Raw genomic sequence first — 17,695 nt, 5'->3', positions numbered from 1 at the left:
CAGTGTAGTAGTTAAAATACAGGAATGAAATATAAAAAATAGAATAAAATAATATACTATGGCAGGAATATAATAAATACTTTGCTGTTCTCTGAGCTGTCACTTTACATAATAATATGGCTCAGCCTGTAGCTCAGTTGCTGCTTGATTGAATTGATCTGCAGTATTGACTGAGCTGGATGGTAGTTTTAGCTGCTGGTTGCTGCTGAACTATGTGGTCATTTTCATGTGAAAATAGCATCAAAGGCCAGAAACACTTCAGCAGCATCCAATATGTTCCACACAGTCATGTTCTCAGCTGCATGAAATATTGTGCTTTTTTTTTTTTTTGTAATTTAGTGTACTTTATTGTACAAATATTCAGCCTGCACATACATGTGTGCATCGCACTGATTCAAGCTGCAGATTTTGTTTTGTTTACACTAAGCCTATTACAAATGAATGATATACTGAGTGGTGTTCCTGCATATTATCTGTGATAAAGTCATCAGTGTAGCTTTGTCCTTTTATGTATCTGCCACTCACAGTGTGAACTTTGTATCCATATGTTTTCATATGATGGTGGACTGTGCTACATAAGTGGGTGGATGAGTTTCCTTTTCTGTTTGAATACCTTTATTTATATATTTACTTTTTTTTTCTGAACAACTTGGAATATATTCTACCTGAATTCAAGTTGGTGTTCTCTGCGAGGGGGTATAAACTATTTCTAACTACCAAGATTACTATGAACTAAACTAAAAACTATAACTAGGTGTGAAAAACATTGTAGCTAACTGGAATAAATATAAAAACTAGATTTTAGAAAAAATATACCAAACTAAAACAACATTGCACATTTCAAATACTAACTACAATTAAAAAAAAACACACATGCAACAAATGTCTGTCATTTCAGCTTACCTAATTTGGTCAAATTTGTCAACACAACAAGCTTAAGCTTATATGTTTAATGAGACTGGGACAGTGGCCCTCACAAATTTCTGTATTTCTATTGTAATAAAATTCAGAATTTCTCAAATCTGCCCTAACATAATCAGAATAATAAGAATAAACTAAAACCAATACTGGAACTAATATTAACTAAACTGAAACGACAAAAACCCAGTATGGATACTAACAGAAGTTAAAACAAAAATTAAAAACTAATTCAAAGAAATTGCAAAAACTCAAACCTACAAATACAGCCACTAGCAGCCACCTTTTTGTTTTGTTTTGTTTTTGTACTACAGAGTGATCATCTTTATTATAAACTATCTGTGCTCTCCACCAACACCTCCTCCAGCAGCAGCAGCAGCAGCAGCAGCAGCGGTGTCGGGGCTTCAGTCCTGGGCCAGTGGAGATGGGCTGAGACGGAGACCACCGACCCAACGAAACAGAGACCCACTGCCGCTGAGTGTTACAGCGTTTATACACGGAAAGACTCGGGTAAGCTGTCCCGGGACACTGAATGAACGTATTCAACACTATTTTATGCAGCTTTGTTGTTTGGCACAGCTAAAGTTGCTAGTTTTGGGAGACTGGCTAAGTCGCTAATGCTAGCTAGGCTATATCCAGTGTGAGGAAACTTATTTGAGCGGCAGATAAAATTAGCTAGTAAAGCGCTCTTGTTTGTAGCAGGTCCAACAATTCAGGAGTTTATATGTGGTGAATCGATATATTGTTAAATGCGTTGTTTATTCGTAAGTTTGTGGAGTGAAGTAGTTGCTAATAGCAGGCTAACCTGAGCCGTGTCTCCCAGTGAACTTCAGGCCGGTGAGCCAGAGTCGCTGATGCTGCTAACACAAATGTTGTCACTGTGTTATGTGTTAACCTGAGCTGCCTAATGTTAGCTTACTTTATCTGTTTGTGGTTGTAACATTTAAAGTGTTTTTTTACGTGGAATTCGGAAGCTCGTCGGCTAGTTAAGGTGTCAGTAACTCAAAACATAGTCAGTGTTAGTAGTTAAAGCAAACACCACCTAGTGAGTATTCTCATTTTGTTTTGCTGTGGAAATACAAACCCCTGTGTAGCACATTGCTGTGGTTAACAGGACCCTGTCTGGCAGAGTAATTGTGAAGGCCAAAGCCTGTCAAACCTGCTGGGCTTGTGTTGTGCTCCCAGAGCCAGACTCTGACCAGAAATGAACCGCAATAACTTGTCCCACCTTTGGTCTGCAGTGAGCCAAAAGCTCCCAGCCCTTTTCCTAGATTGCCTCTGGTCCATCAGTATTTGTACCTTTTTTTTTTTTTTTTTTTTGGCATTGGTGTTTCTGAAACAATAGATAAACAATAAAATGACAGTGATTTGCTGCGTAGTTCATATGTGGTCAGCGAGGGTAGGTGTGCATTAAAGTCAGGGGCTGCATCTTATTTAAGAAGCAATTTTTGTTAGATTGGTTGAAATTCTCCTAACAGCCCGACAGCAATCAATAAATGAATTAGTTTGGCTGAAAAGGAACAAAAATGGGTGTCTGTGGCTGTCACAGGACTGTAATAAACTTGTCCAATCATTTAATTCAGACTGAATTAAATGTCTGAACAGTTGACCTGCCTGTCTAGCTACATCCCTGCTTACCCACGCACACGCTGTAAGTGCATCCATTGCGCATGATTACAGTTTTCCACAAGACTAAAGTTGGCGAGCTAATCACACATGAATGATAGAAAGTGAGTCTGAAACTTAAATCACGGCTGAGCGCCAGACTGTTGTGAGTTGCCAGCAGGAAGCTCACACCCACTGAGCAGAAGAACGAGACAGAGCCACCGCTAAACACCACAAACTGTCCTTTAGTGAGCTACACAGCACAAGCAGAGCGAGCGAAGAGGTAATGTTGTTTGTGACGGCTCTTTATATGATTGTGCCATTTAACAGGGTTTGTTATTAGGTAGACTGAAAAACTAAGAGGCTGTCAGTCAGTGGTTGGTTACAGAATGAATTGAATGAGGGATCCAGTGGCAGTGGCTGCTCTTCTCATCACTGTCGTGGACTCGTTCTCCAGCAGCAACGTTAGTCAGGCAGTGCGTTCATGTGTTGTGGAGGAAAGGCTGAAGAGAGGGTGTGGGATATTTGTGGTTGGATACTTTAAAAATCTAGCTACTCTTGCTAGTTTCTCCAGCGTTGCAGACTCTACCTTTAAGACTACCCAAGCTTTCTGCTCCGCAGATACTATTTCCAGCTGTTGTGTGACTTTCAGTGGTACTGCAGATCATGAAAGGAAAATATTGACCCTCTACTGGGATATCCAGCTGGTCCTTACTGTTGTTTTACGACTTGTCCTGTGTGACCAGTTGGCTGTCATGTGATGAGGACAAAACCTTCCCGCAAATATAAAGAGTGAGTCCACCAGGGAAATGCTTGACCTGGAAAAAAGTCAACTAATGTCACGCAGCCTCATCTGAAATTCTTTAAGACCATTAAACTAACTCGTCCATGCTGTCCTCTAGTTCTGTCTTTGTATATTTCCATTAATTTTGTTAGTGTATCCCTTTTACTTTCTCACATCCTGGCTTCAGAAACCCACATATGGCGCCTGGAGTACTCAAATAGAAGCTGTGATCGTCCTCACACGGAGACATTAATACCCGGTTTGTTGTTATCCACATTTGCATCATATCATAAAAACTGGGATGCTGCTGTGCATGTCAACATACTCTTATGTTGCTGCATCCAGCAATTACATTCATTGAGAATCATATTCACATACTGGCCACCTGTTGAATGTAAGCCCAACATTCACTGTCTTTTTGCTTTGTTTTTGGTTTTCCAAGGGAAACAGTTGGCTCTTTAGCTGCTAAATGCTACACAATGTTCAGCAGCTTGCTGCCAACTGTCTGTCTGCTGTTTGGTGCTGAACAGTTTGTGTACAGAGAGTTTTTAAAGCTTAATTGCCGAAAACAGCTGCCTGCTGCAGCCAAAAACAACGGTATGAGAGCAGTGAGAGTGAACCAAAACAGTTGGTGGTGGGACAGTGAGCTGAAACTCACTATAAAACTCTTCACTTCCAGTGACCCTTTTCAAATTGTCATATTGTTTTGGTATTTGCATTGTTACTATAAAAACATAATTATAGCCACTTAATTTGACTCACTCAGTATATAGTTTGGTCACAGTTATTAAAAGAAAATAGTGTTGATGTAAAAAAAAAATGAATAGTAGCCTATAGGTTGCCATCAGATTCTTAAAACTCTCACACCTCAATATTGCCTCGTCTTAGCATCGTATTTTCCCACAAGAACTTTAAAGACTAGTCCACCAATTTACCTTTACCTCACTGAATAAAATTCAATTTGTTGTGTACATGATGGCCTGTTCAACCACGTTAGGATTTTGCCTTGAACTATCTCAAACATCTGTTGTGCATCACTGAAATGCATGAGCGTGCATGCAGATGAACTTGTGCACAGCACCTCATTTACAGGATCACTTTAACTCTACAGAGACGTCTCTCACTCTCACATGACAGTCACTGTTTGTGTAGTGCTGGGATAGTCGCCTCTGACAGAATTGCTCCTTTCGCAGGCCTGTATGTCTAATGGGATGACTCGGGTAGATGCTGGGGCTAACTGAGATGCTCTCAGCTCAGAGTCCATGCACAACAACTGGGCCTTTTGTCCCTGCTTTGCCCCCATCCACCCACACAGTGCTCATGATGTCTTGGAGAAAGAGAGTCTTTATCTCTGCTTTCCAACGACTCATCTCAATCACATATTTTAGGCTCTGTCCTAAAAGACAGCAGCTTAAACAGGCTGGTACGACAATATGGCTACAGTAATGCTGCGCCCACCCACACAGGGTTTGACATTGACTTGCGAGCAATCCTTACTCTATGTACTCTAATCGTTTACTTTGTACACTTCCAGTGAGCTGTAGGTTTCAGGGATGTGTCAGACCTCAGCAGGTTAAATATTGCACATTCTCTCCTGCGTAGCTCCTGAGGGCGTTTGTGTTGCTTCTTTGTGTCAAACATGGCTGAGCTCAGGGGTGTTTTTTTTTTTTTTTTGACCACACTCAAGTGGGTGCTCAGCTGTGGAGAGAGAGAGAGGGAGGGAGGAAGGGAGGGCATAGAAGGGGCTGGCCAGAGGCTTGCCAAATCGGATGAGAGAGCATTTGGGAGGAGGTAGAACAGAAAGTGAGAGAGGAGAGGACGGCGAGAGAAGAGGGAGAAGGAAAGGGAAAGCGAGCCTGGGTGGGTGGAGGAGGTAGAAGAGAGAGTGACAGTGTGTTACAGGAGGGAAAAAAAGAGGGAGAGAGAGTGGGTGAGGCTGATATAAAAGGATAAAGGCGGGGTTGTGGTTTGTGTCACATGATCCCCTGGCAGGCTGTAGCCTAGTGAGCTCCAGGTGGCAGAGACCAGAGATACTGTAGATACAGAGAGAAAGAAAAAGAGGGAGCGGGACACGCTAGCGAGGCTCACCACAAAGACAAACCAAATTCCACATTTACCCCCTCCCTCCTCACACATCTTTCTTTCCACTGTTTTCTCTCTGTCGTTCAGGAATTTGTCCCGGTCCTGCTTGCCCCCCGCTCCTCTCCAGTCCCGGCCTCAGCAGGCCAGGGAATGTCCCGGCAGCGCGATGCCTTACGTGGACCGACAGAACCGCATCTGTGGCTTCCTGGACATCGAGGAGAACGAGAGCAGTGGCAAGTTCCTGCGTCGTTACTTCATACTGGACACACAGCAGGGAAGCCTGGTGTGGTTCATGGACAACCCACAGGTAACCGCACAGGGCTATGTTAGCTTAGCTCTTAGCTTTCTCTCCGGGAACGAATCCTCCAGGTTACTGCACAGGCTCATGTTTAATTTGTTGCTGCAAGCCAGCTAATGTTAGATAGTTAAGATGCATGTATGGTGGATGATCAGCTCTCATGCAGCTGCAGGCTAACAGCAGGCCACATCTAGCTAAACTGTCTTCATTCATTATGAACGCAAAGCTAAATTCAGGCTAAATGTTTCCATCGCCAGGCAGCCGTAGAGGGATGGGAGAACTTGTTTTATGTAATTCTAGTTGACAGCAATAAGGAAGGACATATTACAGGCAAAGCAGAAGGTCAGGGCTAATGGTGTGTCTGTGTTTTAGCTATTGGCAGACATTCATGTAAATCAGCTAGTGTGAGAATATAATGAACTCATAGTGTAACTCTAAACCTGGGTTAAGTTTTTGTCTTGTAGTTGTCTGGGTGAGTGCATATACAGTGTAGAGCGCTGATATTTGCATGGAGCTCAGTGATCATTATTTGCTGCTCTGTGACCTTCGGCATCACATTTATTATGGGTATGTACATCATGCTGGTTTAGAGATGTTGTATTTGTAAGTGCACTGTTACATCAAGTATTCATAAATCATGTAGTGCAGGAGAAATTTTTAATAATTCAGCAAGTCTCTTTCTTTTTATAGAATGAAAAAGCTTAAATTTTAATGATGTTAAATTTGGATCCCCTAGATTCAGGAGCAGAAAGAAACTGAATTTAACTATCATGTGCATTTAGAGTATACTGTGCTGTAATACTGACTACTCTCCTACCACGATTATTTTTATATATATTTATTTATTTATTTTATATATATATATCTATATAGTCGTTAATCCACAGCTAAGGGTCCTGCCTTAATAAAATGGTGAATGGTTTCCTTTAGTTATCATTTTTGCACATATTGTTCTTTTTATCATTTTGCCACAGAACCTACCCATCGGTGCAGACTGTGTTGGCTCCCTCAAGCTCACCTACATCTCTAAGGTAAGAATTACCACTTACACAATTACCACTGAGACCAATCAGACACTAGCATGAAAACAGTATGTATAAATAGAATCCATTTACAGTATGTGGTTGAACTGAGAAGCTAACAGTTGTGAGCTTTGTTCTCCTCTAGGTCAGCGATGCCACTAAGCTGAGGCCAAAGGCAGAATTCTGCTTTGGTAAGAAAACACTGATCATCACAATCTTGCTATTTGTTATTGATTTCTCAGCATTAGAAATACTACTTTTAGAGTTTGCTGGGGTAAGGCCATAGAAGAATATAGACCTACAAAGACAGAATTCACTGATTTCTCTAACCTTTTATACTGGCATGCTGTAGTGAACGGGTCCCAACTCGTCAGAGGAACTTACATTTTGTGAAAATGTGGAACTTAAACAATCCCTGCAGTGCTTTGCAACCATCAGCAGTGATGTTGTGATTAATCACATGTTGACTAAGCTGGGTACGCTTAATGTAACCTAAGGGAGGAACGTTTGCTGTCCTTCTCTGCCCTCTAAACCTGGTCAAGCACTGCTCTCCACATACTTTCTTCACCATTAACCAGGCAGTCTTGTTCAACATTGTCTGTTTAGCCAACACGCAAAGATGCAGGAGGCCACAGCAGTATGTGTTGGTCAGATTGAACTCTTCTACGGTTGTTTGATTACATAACCATGATCAATGAGATGGTTGTGTACTGATAAGTTCTCTGGGATCATATTTTTATTTTAAGTTTTCTAAATTCAGAAGACTGAGCAATTTCACATTTCTCCTAATAGTCCTGTTTTTTATAGTTATCTTCCATATTATACTGCAGAGAAGCAGTGGTTCTCACCTCATTTGTCTTTCTTATTAATTAATCTTGTTTCTATGTAATTAATCTTTTTATTATTTCTTATTAATTAAGTTTGTAGACTTCTTCAGTTATGTTGTTGCATTAATAGCTTTAAAGGCACATCTCTGCCAACTAACGTTGATGTACATACGGTCTGCAGGCAGGAGAAATGTGTGTCACCTCACTTCTTTGCTCATTCTGGTAAACCGCGATGTAGACATAACGAAGGGAGTTGCTCATCAACACATCACTACACAGCCTAACAGTGGTCACACAACCTATTAGAAGGGAGAGGACTTTAAGGCCTTCTGAATGTTAGAAATGTCTTATTAATTGTTCGTTGATTGAGTGTCCAGTTTGCAGTCCACCCTTTAGTAAATGCAGGAACACAGACTATGCTGAGGAAGAGACAACAAATGAAACATCCCAAATTATTTGAAAGAGATCAGTGGTTAACGTGCAGTAATTTCTCATTGAAATTGGACTGTCCTTCAACACAACTTGTTTATGGGTTCAAAATACTGACCCTAGTGAACAGATTATGCTAGAAAATATACAAGACCTGAACGAACGACATCTGGCCCTTTGCAAAAGTTATGTTTTGCTAGAGGGGAAACACATAAAAAAAGCACATACAGTGGTTAAAACAAAGTTGCATTTGTTTGATACTATTGCTAATGCTTGATATTTGCCCTTGTCCTCTCACCTTGTGAAGTCAGGGGGGGGGAATGAAAAATGTTGCATAAATATGAACCATCATCAGTTTATTTAGGAGTAAACGTCCATTCCCTGTTGTTTACTAGCCACTCTCCTACTCTTCCATCCGCTTCAATAGCAGGAAATACTAGTGTGTTGACTACCGTATCTGTACGTGTGTGTCTGGCTGTGTGTGTGTACACCAGTTGCCTTGTTGAGGTTTCAACTGGATGCCCACAACCTAATCAGAACCAGATTCAGAGATGTATGAAGATATTTTTAAACTACTGTTGGTGTGCCACATTTTGCTGATATCTACGAATCCTGCTGCAGCCCCCCTTCCAGCATCTACCCACTTAAGACGCAACATAGGATGAAATATTTAGAAAAGTTCAGTAATGGCTGTCACACAGATGTTTTTCCTGGAAGAATAGACTTGATTGCAGTCTGTGATTGATGATGGATATGTGTCTCTGCCTTGTGTGTGGTGGTGAATTCAAAAATAGTAAAAGTGTGTGAACTCTACTGCTTGGCTCTGTTTCTCAGCAGCACACATTGTTTTATGATGTGTAACTATGAGTCAGATCTGACACCCCTCCTCCCAGATTTGTTTTGCCAGTGTCCAAGAGACCACTACACTTCCAATGCTGCGAAGTGGTTTACCTCTCCCAAATACAGTTTGGAGGTTAATACTGTTAACTCATGCTGTTCATCTGAATGAGACCAAACTGAACGATTTATTTACAGGGAAGTTGAAAAAAAGGGAGAACGAGGTCTTGCATGTGTCTAAGAGCTGGACCATACACACAGACAAGGGAAGAATGGTCCTCATTGTGCCACCGAGTTTGAGCTCTCAGTGCCTTTTACAGCTCATCCCCACCAGATTTGCCAGTCCTGCTTTAAAGTAATTTATTCTCATGGTGGCGAAAGGAAATGGAGGAGACACAGGGACGGTTTGAGAAGCAGAATTGAAGGATTTATGGTAGAGAGAGGGGGAGAATGAGAGACTTGAGTTCTTTTAGCTCTTAAATCCTGATCCATAGCTAATCAGCATTTGACCCAAAAATTTCTTTGTGATTGAAAATAGGGTTTTCTCATGTTCGCATGGGTGTGAAAATGTATGAGAATATTTGTTGGTTGGAAGCTATGGGCTTTTTTTTTTTCTCTGTCATGGTTGAAGTGGGTAGGTGGTGGCAGACTGAGACAGCTGACTCTAGCTGGGTCATCATCCACATGGAGAGAGTGCCACTGGTAGTGTGTGGGAGAGTCCCTTGGCACAGTTGTTTCTCACTCCCAGAGAAATCTGAGGCAGTAAATCTGCTCTCCTGACACTCCATCATATTTTCTGTTGAAGAAAGGCCAAAAGTCACCACCCACTTCATAGTATGTCTTCGTGCTTGTTGTGCTTATTTGCATGTGATTCATACGAAACTATAGAGTGATTCAGATGATGTAGAGTAGATAATGTAGTCTGACTGTGACTGAAGAGGTCTTAATATATGTTCACTCTTTCTTTTGTTCCCACTTTTTTTGTGATCTCTTAGTCATCAATGCCGGGATGAGAAAATTCTTCCTGCAGGCCAATGACCAGCAAGACCTTGTGGACTGGGTCAACGCTCTCAATAAAGCCACCAAGATCACTGTGAGACAAACACACACACTCAGTGTACACAGACAAACACAAGACTTACAGTTCATTCCTGATTCAGCCAATTTCTTCTTTCTGGCTCATGTTTTACCACTTGGAGAAACTTTTATTTCTTCCTGTTCTGTAGAAAAGAATGAGTGGACTGTCAAGAAACTAGATAGGAGTGAGTCAGAGCATGACTAACAGGATGCTCTATTGTTGTATTGAGTGCTGGGATAAAAGACTTTTTTCCATTGTTCTCTGTGAAGCCTTAACCAACTTCTGCATGCATAGAAGTTACATATTCTATTTTTCATCCTACGGCTGTGTTCCACAAAATGATTATTTCTGTTAAGTATTTCTCCTTTTTTTTTTCCAAAAATGTTTTGTCCCTAAACGTTTCTAGTCTGATGTGTGTGTCTGTTTTCCTCAGGTGCCAAAGTTGTCTGACGGGCAGCAGAATGCAGAGAACCAGAAGACTTTGCCTGATGTCGTAGGGCCCAAGAAACAAGTCTCCTATAAGACTGAGATCATTGGAGGAGTCCCCATCGTCACCCAGACACAGGTAAACTGCACTGCACCATATACTGTATTTACATAGCACACTGCACACTGTTATCTTTTTGAGTTACATATCAGATTCACAGATTTTGTTCCCAGATTGTCAAATATGGGAATTTACTGCTTTTCTCTATTTTTATTTAAATTGCATATCATTGGGTTATGGACTGTTGGTCAGACAAATCAAGCAATTTGAATACCAATATTTCTGGTGCCTTTCACCTTCAAGCATGACGGAGGCGATGGTGCAGACAGAGCGGAGCGTGAGGCCATGCATCGTTCGCACAGCCAGCTGCCGTACTTCCTGGGCAGGCCGACTCAGGAGCACACCGTCATCAAGTCAGGCTACTGCGTCAAGCAGGGAGCTGTGGTAGGTACCTGCTGTTCTCTTGGTCCTCTGTCGGGTTGGGTTGGTTTCACTTGACCTGCTGATGCCATTCACAGAAGTTCTTCAACACAATCTAAATTGGAACAACTTTCAAATGAGATATGTGGTGGTGACAGCCGTCACATAAAGAACACCTTCATGTGGCAGTGAAGTCTCATGACTTGTTCAATGGGAAATGATGAGATTTCAGCTTGATTAATGACAAGAATTTGGTGGCCTAAGGAAATGCAACTTTGCTAGTGTGCACAATTCTGTTCTTCATAAATGTTCAAGGATAACGGACTTCCCCATCTTTATATAGACATTGTAAAATGTGTAGGAACTCGTTTTTATCTTGAATTTAAAGTGTGCTTCCATTATTGTTGCACTTCGGTAAATGTGACGGATCTTTTTCCTGGAAACTATACAAAAGGTCTTAACATCTTTTCCCCTTTTTCCCCAGATGAGGAATTGGAAACGACGATATTTCCTCCTGGAAGAAAACTCAATGAGTTACTTCAAGTCAGATTTGGTAATTAACTTTTGATGAAGTTAAGTGAAGCCTTAAGGAATGTTTTTAGTGATGATGCGTGTGGATTGGACCCACAGTCTGAAGCAGAAAAACAGCAAACACAGTCTCGAGTTCTAACATGTTTTATCCGCAGTCTCTGGAATTCACTTCACTTCACATGTCCTATCATGCCCTGTTCCTTCCCAGGTCTTTCTTATACACACATACACACATACACACACACACACACACACACACACACACACACACACACACACACACACACACACACACACACACACACACACACACACACACACACACACACACACACACACACAGTCTCATCTCAGGATAATACTGCATGTCCCATACCCTGTCCTTGTCCGGGTCTGCCCTTATTTGACAGCTTTATCTCTCTATTTGACTATCAACAGGCCTCAAGGACACAGACTCTGTGTCTGCTGTATCAAATGGCCGGGTCAAGAAAGTTACAACCATCAGGGTTTTTAGTTTGCAGCATGCTACTTCTAGGAAGTTTACCATCTTTTGTTCCTTTGAAAAAGAAATACTCAGCCTCTTTTTGTAACCAACATTTTAGAAATATACATGCAAATAGTAATCTTTATCCTGTGTGTCTTATTTGTTAGGTTTTGGCGTCTTTTAGTGTTATGAACAGTTATTCTCTCGCTTTCAGGAGAAAGAGCCTCTGAGAATGATCCCACTGAAGGAAGTTCACAAAGTGCAGGAGTGCAAACAGAGGTATTGTGTCCCAGCATTTTTTAGATTAAGATAAAGATGAGATAAATACGATCTTACTTGTTTTCCACTTTTCTTGCAGTGACATAATGATGAGAGATAATCTGTTTGAGGTCGTCACCACATCGAGGACGTTTTACATACAGGTAGGTTTGTTTTCTGTGGTAACAGGAATGTACAGTCAATTGTCATCCACACGCTCAGACCTTACCTTTCCATCATGTTCATTAACACTGATTGCTTGCTTGTCTCCATGTTTGTTTGCATTCCCATCATCTTGCCACATAATGATTCTGAATCCATACTGTCTCACTCACTGTCGTTCTCTGTTGTGTTTCCACTAGGCGGACAGCCCAGAGGAGATGCACAGCTGGATCAAGGCTGTCTCAGGGGCCATTGTGGCCCAGCGGGGGCCTGGAAGGTCTGCTGCCACAGTACGTATATTGCACTACAGCACAGTGTCACCCTAGTGTGGATTCAAGTAGACTAAGATCTGACTGGAGTGGCAGCTGTAAAGACCAACGTACCTGTGGAAAAGGGAAATTACGTCAGACTTGACTTATTCTTGCATGTGCAGAACTTGACTTACTTACTGAGTGACATCTGGTGGACTATTCACAAGACTTATTTCTCTTGTTTCACTCATGTCATTTATTGGTTGTTGTTTTCAGTTCCTTGTTCTCACAAGTGCTTATTCAAACGCAAGCTACTGAGATGCAGTGACAATCCTTTTTGGCTTCATCTCAGACGCAGAGTGACAGAAACAGTAGTTTGGCTGTATGTTTTACATGAAACCGAGAGAAGTAAGCCAGTTCCATAGTCCTGACTGCAGAGGAGAGAGTGTCCTCTGTCACAGTTGGTCCCTCCCGGTTAGACTGGAATCAGTCTGAACACCTCTGCGTCTGTTCCTCTACAGTTCCCTCTTTCGTGCCTCCTGTGTCTTTCTTTCTCTCCTGCTTGTTTTTTTTTTCTCACCACCTTTTCTATCCTCTTTTTCCCTTTCTGTCTTTCTTGTCACATTCTCTCCCTCCTCTCCCAACGGGCAGAAAGCCCATCTGCTCTAATACTGCTTTGCACTGTGTTGTTGCAGATGCGGCAGGCCAGACGGCTGTCGAACCCCTGTATACAGAGGTATACGTCTCGAATCGGGGAGTGCAGCAGCACGTATGTCAGCTCGTCTAAATCCCCCCTTTAAACTATTAAGTTCATCTTTTTAATGCTGTTTTCCACTCACTGGCTGGCCCTTTGTGGTTGTAGACATTATGAGAGCAGATCAGATCTGACGGCACATCTGATGCTCCTGTTTTTTTTTTTTCCAAGTAGCAAACCACATCCTAAGTATGGCTGTGATAACCCAACAAGCGCTCCTCCCTTCACGCCCTCGTCCTCGCTGCTTCTCTCATCCACTTCTCCTTTTCTTTTGCTCTTCTTTTGCCACGCTGTCACTTTAAGCTCAGCTCAAAGTTTGAGCCCACTTCACTCAGTGCGCTTCGGTTCTTCTAAGATCTTCAAGATCTCATTTTGGGAATTTGGAGACTTGAGGAGTGCTTGATTTAGCTGGTCTTGCATTAGTGACTGTCGCCACAAGCATGGTAACTGAAATCAAGCACACCTCAAGTTGCTCAAATGCTAGGAAGTGATATTTTTGCCCCGGTACAGAATGACTTTAAACAGCTGGAATATGACCATCTAACCATTGGAGAAACCTGCAGTCACTCCCTCCCTCCCTCATAGCTTCACCTGCACAGCTTTCACCTGCCCTCACCATTATGATGAAGCTTCACTGTAAAAAAGAAAATAATAAAAAAAATACACATTATTATTGCATAAACATACACTCACTGCATGACCTACCTGACCAGCCTAGCCATGAATACCTTAAGCCTGTTTCTATCTCTGTCTTTATTACTGGGTACATGTATCTTTCACACCTTCTGTTTCTCTTCCCCTCATGCTCTGTTATCTCTGCAGTCTGCTGCAGCTGTGTACCTGTCTTAGATGTGTGACATCCTGCTTGTCTCTCCTCCTCCCTCCTGTGCGCTGCCTGTATGTTTTTTTCCTCTTTTCTCATGCACACTATAATAAGATACTTGTTTCCATGTTGACTTAATGTACCTTTGTGTGCGAAATGTAGAACCGTTTTAACAGCTTTGAAATGGGGACTCGCCGATGCTGAATCCAAATGTCCAGTCACAAACTATTCGTTTTCATACTGGTATGTTCATCTACATACAAATATTTGGATTTGTAAGAGCTATTAAGCTGTAGAAGCGGCTAATGGGACATGTCTGTGTTATGTGATAATATCAGTTAATCAGTAGTGCAGTGAACTGTGGCAGTTTTCCATGTCTTCACTGTGGTGGATTATCTGACCATCTGTCTAACGCCCCCTACAATTCTGCATGAGCTTGATTTGGGAACTTTGGATTCAGCATAAAAGCATCTTTTAATACATGTGTGGCTCTCCCTAGGATTTTTAGACACGCCAGGGAACTGTCTCTGAATTTCTTGTGATGCTTAAGTGGATTAACTCATCAGAAGTTTCACAAGTCTGCAAAATGGCACTGTGCTGCTGTAGCACCGTGTGGGAGAAACTGTGTGTCAAAAGACAGGATCAGAGTTGACACTGATATTGTTCCGAGTCTTTTGATGCTTTATAGCTGGGATGTTTCTCTAACCAGCATTTCACCAACTGCTCAGTGGTCACTTTTTTTTTTTTTTTACTTTTACTACCACTGCTGTGTTTTTTCCTTATTCCCATTCTTCTGTTTTGTGTTTCAGAGATTGAAATCTGACAATGAAAAGCTGTGAAATAACAAGCAACAACCAACCACTGCTTCCTAAGGCGCTCTGCTCCTCTACTGCAACCTGTTGAGACTATCAAAACTAAAACCTGCTGACACTACTACCACTACTCCTGTTACTGCTACCACAACTACTCCTGCTACTACCACTACCACTACTACTACTACTACTCCTGCTGCTGATACTTCTGCTACTACTACTACCACCACCATCTCCACTCTTTAGCAATGCTACACTCTACAGCACCTTCAACCTTCAGTACCAACTCTGCTAAAGCTTCATCAGGCCCACATACTGGTGCTGACTCCGAGTCTGTAACTCACTTTGGCGCTTCTCAAATAAACTACAGATATCAGTATTTCACTTTGCTTGCCAACAGCCACTTGTCTCGTTTCCCTCATTCTTGCTTTCTCTGTGTCCTCTTGCTGTTTCTGCTGCAGGAACACGGCAGCCGTTCCACTTTCTACCGCAGCCCCACGGGTCCCCCCGTCCCTCGCTCGCCCATATCTGCCATGCCACCATGCTACCCAGAGTGGGGGGCTGCTGTCACGTGCGGCACACGTTCACAGCCTGGCGTGGGACAGCGAGCACTTCATGAGCCTGCTGCCACGGCCCAGTCACAGCCACATGCCAGCACGCCTGTCCCTGCAGGAGACACGCCTGGCAAAGTGACCTGCAAACCACCTGCGACCACCATCAACGACTCTGAAGAGTCACCATGGCGACGGCGGAGCAGCTTTGAGCCCCACATGCCTGAACCACCCCTGGACCTGGATGACGCCGACCTGCCAGTGAGCGAGGTCTGAGCCATTAAACTGGACACTGAAACTTGCTTATTTGGATGGATATTGACAGAGATTCCTTTCATAAAGAGGAAACTGTGCGACAGGTGTTTAAAAAGGGCAGCGGCTGGTTTTCAATCCAGAGCTGTTGAGAAAACGATGTCTAACATCACAAACTCCTCTTTTGAGCTCCTTTCATCAGTGCCATCAGTGTGCTAGAGAAACAAGCTGGGTCGCCACTGAACTGCCCTCGTGTGCCAAAGACGACCCAGTCTTCACCCACACCCGTCGGCTTGCCTGCTGTTGCAGTTACAATCGTGTATTTATTTACTAAGAGTTGATGTTGTGGAACAAAACTACCAATTTTAGTTTACTTGTGCTGATTAGAATTCAATGACAGAGCTTTAGTTCAACCTGTACAGGCACAATGATGTGTTCGGTGGTATTTGTGGGTTGAGGATGTTTGTAAACCACTTTGTGCCAAGAAAATAAGGGAGCTTTCTAGTGGAAGCGGTTTCCTCTCATCTGAAAAGAGTGTTCAAACTGAGGCCTGGCGTTTAGTCACCTCTCTAATCTACTAATTTTTAACTGTGTGGTACATTCACACACTCACTATTGTAACCCTGGATTTGTCTACTGTTGGCCAGTGTTGGGGATATGGGTCAAATCCTCACTCTAATGCAAATTGTAATTCAAAGACTCTGGGTCGGTCTAGGACTAGATGCAGAAAGATGAAAATATTTCTCTGTGACCCAGTGTGGATAAAAGCGCAAGACCAAATGTACTGCAGCCACATTTAGCCTGTTTTTTTTTTTTTTTTTTGCCAAGTTGCCAAGCCTTTCACCTTCCTTTTTATTTTTAAGTATATCAGAGTGACGTTGCTTGATCATATAATGTTGTCCTCACTTTTATTGATCACAAGCTCAAGTATCTTACATGTAAATCTGAATTGTTTTAGCCGTTAATCCATGTCTGATAGTGAAGTGAGTACTGTGCAGAAGCACAAAAGAAAAATGAAACTTTTCAAAGCTATCGCAGTACTTTCATCGCTCCATATACTAAATCTGCCTCTTTGCAAAAGGACATTTCTGCTCTCCAGACTTTGTGGACTTTATAAACGTTTGTGATACTAGATGGCGTGGGAAAGGAACAACAGCATTGACGGTACACAAGAAGTACAAGTAGTACGCTTGTATACATTTTGTAATTCATAGTTATAAAAACTTCAACAATAGGGCTCAGTATATTCTAGATAAGCTTCATGTCCTGACTGAATATTAACAGACTCACATGAGTTAACCTGTAGCTGATTGTTTGAACATGATTAAATCTATGAACACCATGCAAACATTTTGGATCATGGTTTAACAAAAAAAGAAAAAAAAACATACAAGCTCAGACACATAAGTTGCATGATAATATTTTAATGATTCTTCAGATCGTCTTTCTGTTTTTAGCTTTTTGTCCATCTACGTCTGTTCTGTGTGTTGTGTGTTTGCAGAATAGGGCTGTGTGCAGCAAATTTATTTTTTTATATGCTTTTAGATGTCCTGATCAGATTCCTTGTATCTGTGTTGCCAACCCAGCAGTAGGCAGCTGCCTCATGGTCTTATTTAAAAATTTCTCACTGTAGTCCAGCTAAATAATGCACACTAATTTTTTTTTAATAGTGCCTGCTTCATTTCAGGCCAACAAAGTTCAAGCTATTTCACCCCTTTTCAGTCTGGTTTGATTTGTCTCTATTTATTATGTGGATGACTTGAAAGAAATAAACACTGAAAATGTTCACAGGTTCCTGCAGTATATTCCATAATGTGCGCATTAGTCTGTGATGGAGAGCTTTAGTAAGTGAGAAGAAAGAAACTCAGTTGTTTGAATTAATAGCCTGAATATTTGGTCCAACTGCTCACCAAGACTCCTTCTGCCCTCTTGTGGTAAGAGAAAAAAACTTCACTCTGGTTCGGTCCCATTGACGTGCTCTGGACTGAATGAAATCATTCCTATACAAGTCATCAGTGATGGGATGATTT

At 42.0% G+C, this 17,695-nt stretch overlaps 1 protein-coding gene across 4 annotated transcripts; it reads left to right on the top strand.

Moving 5' to 3' along the window:
- The first annotated feature begins 1,293 nt into the window (after nucleotides 1-1,293).
- On the top strand, nucleotides 1,294-17,451 carry LOC139210566 (pleckstrin homology domain-containing family A member 1-like). 4 transcript variants are annotated; one of them, XM_070840615.1, is made up of 13 exons: nucleotides 1,294-1,428; nucleotides 5,477-5,696; nucleotides 6,662-6,718; nucleotides 6,855-6,900; nucleotides 9,798-9,895; nucleotides 10,314-10,445; nucleotides 10,671-10,811; nucleotides 11,272-11,340; nucleotides 12,017-12,081; nucleotides 12,161-12,224; nucleotides 12,423-12,512; nucleotides 13,169-13,242; nucleotides 15,324-15,774. In XM_070840615.1, the coding sequence occupies exons 2-13, from the start codon at nucleotides 5,556-5,558 to the stop codon at nucleotides 15,553-15,555; spliced, it is 1,209 nt and encodes a 402-aa protein (XP_070696716.1). In that variant the 5' UTR covers nucleotides 1,294-1,428; nucleotides 5,477-5,555; the 3' UTR covers nucleotides 15,556-15,774. The 4 variants fall into 4 exon arrangements, with proteins under 4 accessions (XP_070696716.1, XP_070696717.1, XP_070696715.1 ...); XM_070840616.1 differs by lacking the exon at nucleotides 15,324-15,774 and adding an exon at nucleotides 14,860-15,294; XM_070840614.1 differs by lacking the exon at nucleotides 13,169-13,242 and having other exon boundaries at nucleotides 15,324-17,451.
- Nucleotides 17,452-17,695: the final 244 nt, after the last annotated feature.

This window comes from Pempheris klunzingeri, chromosome 12 (genome assembly GCF_042242105.1).
Source record: "Pempheris klunzingeri isolate RE-2024b chromosome 12, fPemKlu1.hap1, whole genome shotgun sequence".
Classification (NCBI taxonomy): domain Eukaryota; kingdom Metazoa; phylum Chordata; class Actinopteri; order Acropomatiformes; family Pempheridae; genus Pempheris; species Pempheris klunzingeri.
The sequence above is the reverse complement of the archived record's forward strand: the minus strand, read 5'-3'. Positions and strand labels throughout refer to the sequence as shown.

Coding starts and splice junctions, on each gene's coding strand:
- LOC139210566 (XM_070840614.1), top strand. CDS start 5,556: ATGCCTTACGTGGACCGACAGAACCGCATCTGTGGCTTCCTGGACATC. Junction 5,697..6,661: donor GGTTCATGGACAACCCACAG/GTAACCGCACAG, acceptor ATTTTGCCACAG/AACCTACCCATCGGTGCAGA. Junction 11,341..12,016: donor GTTACTTCAAGTCAGATTTG/GTAATTAACTTT, acceptor TCTCGCTTTCAG/GAGAAAGAGCCTCTGAGAAT.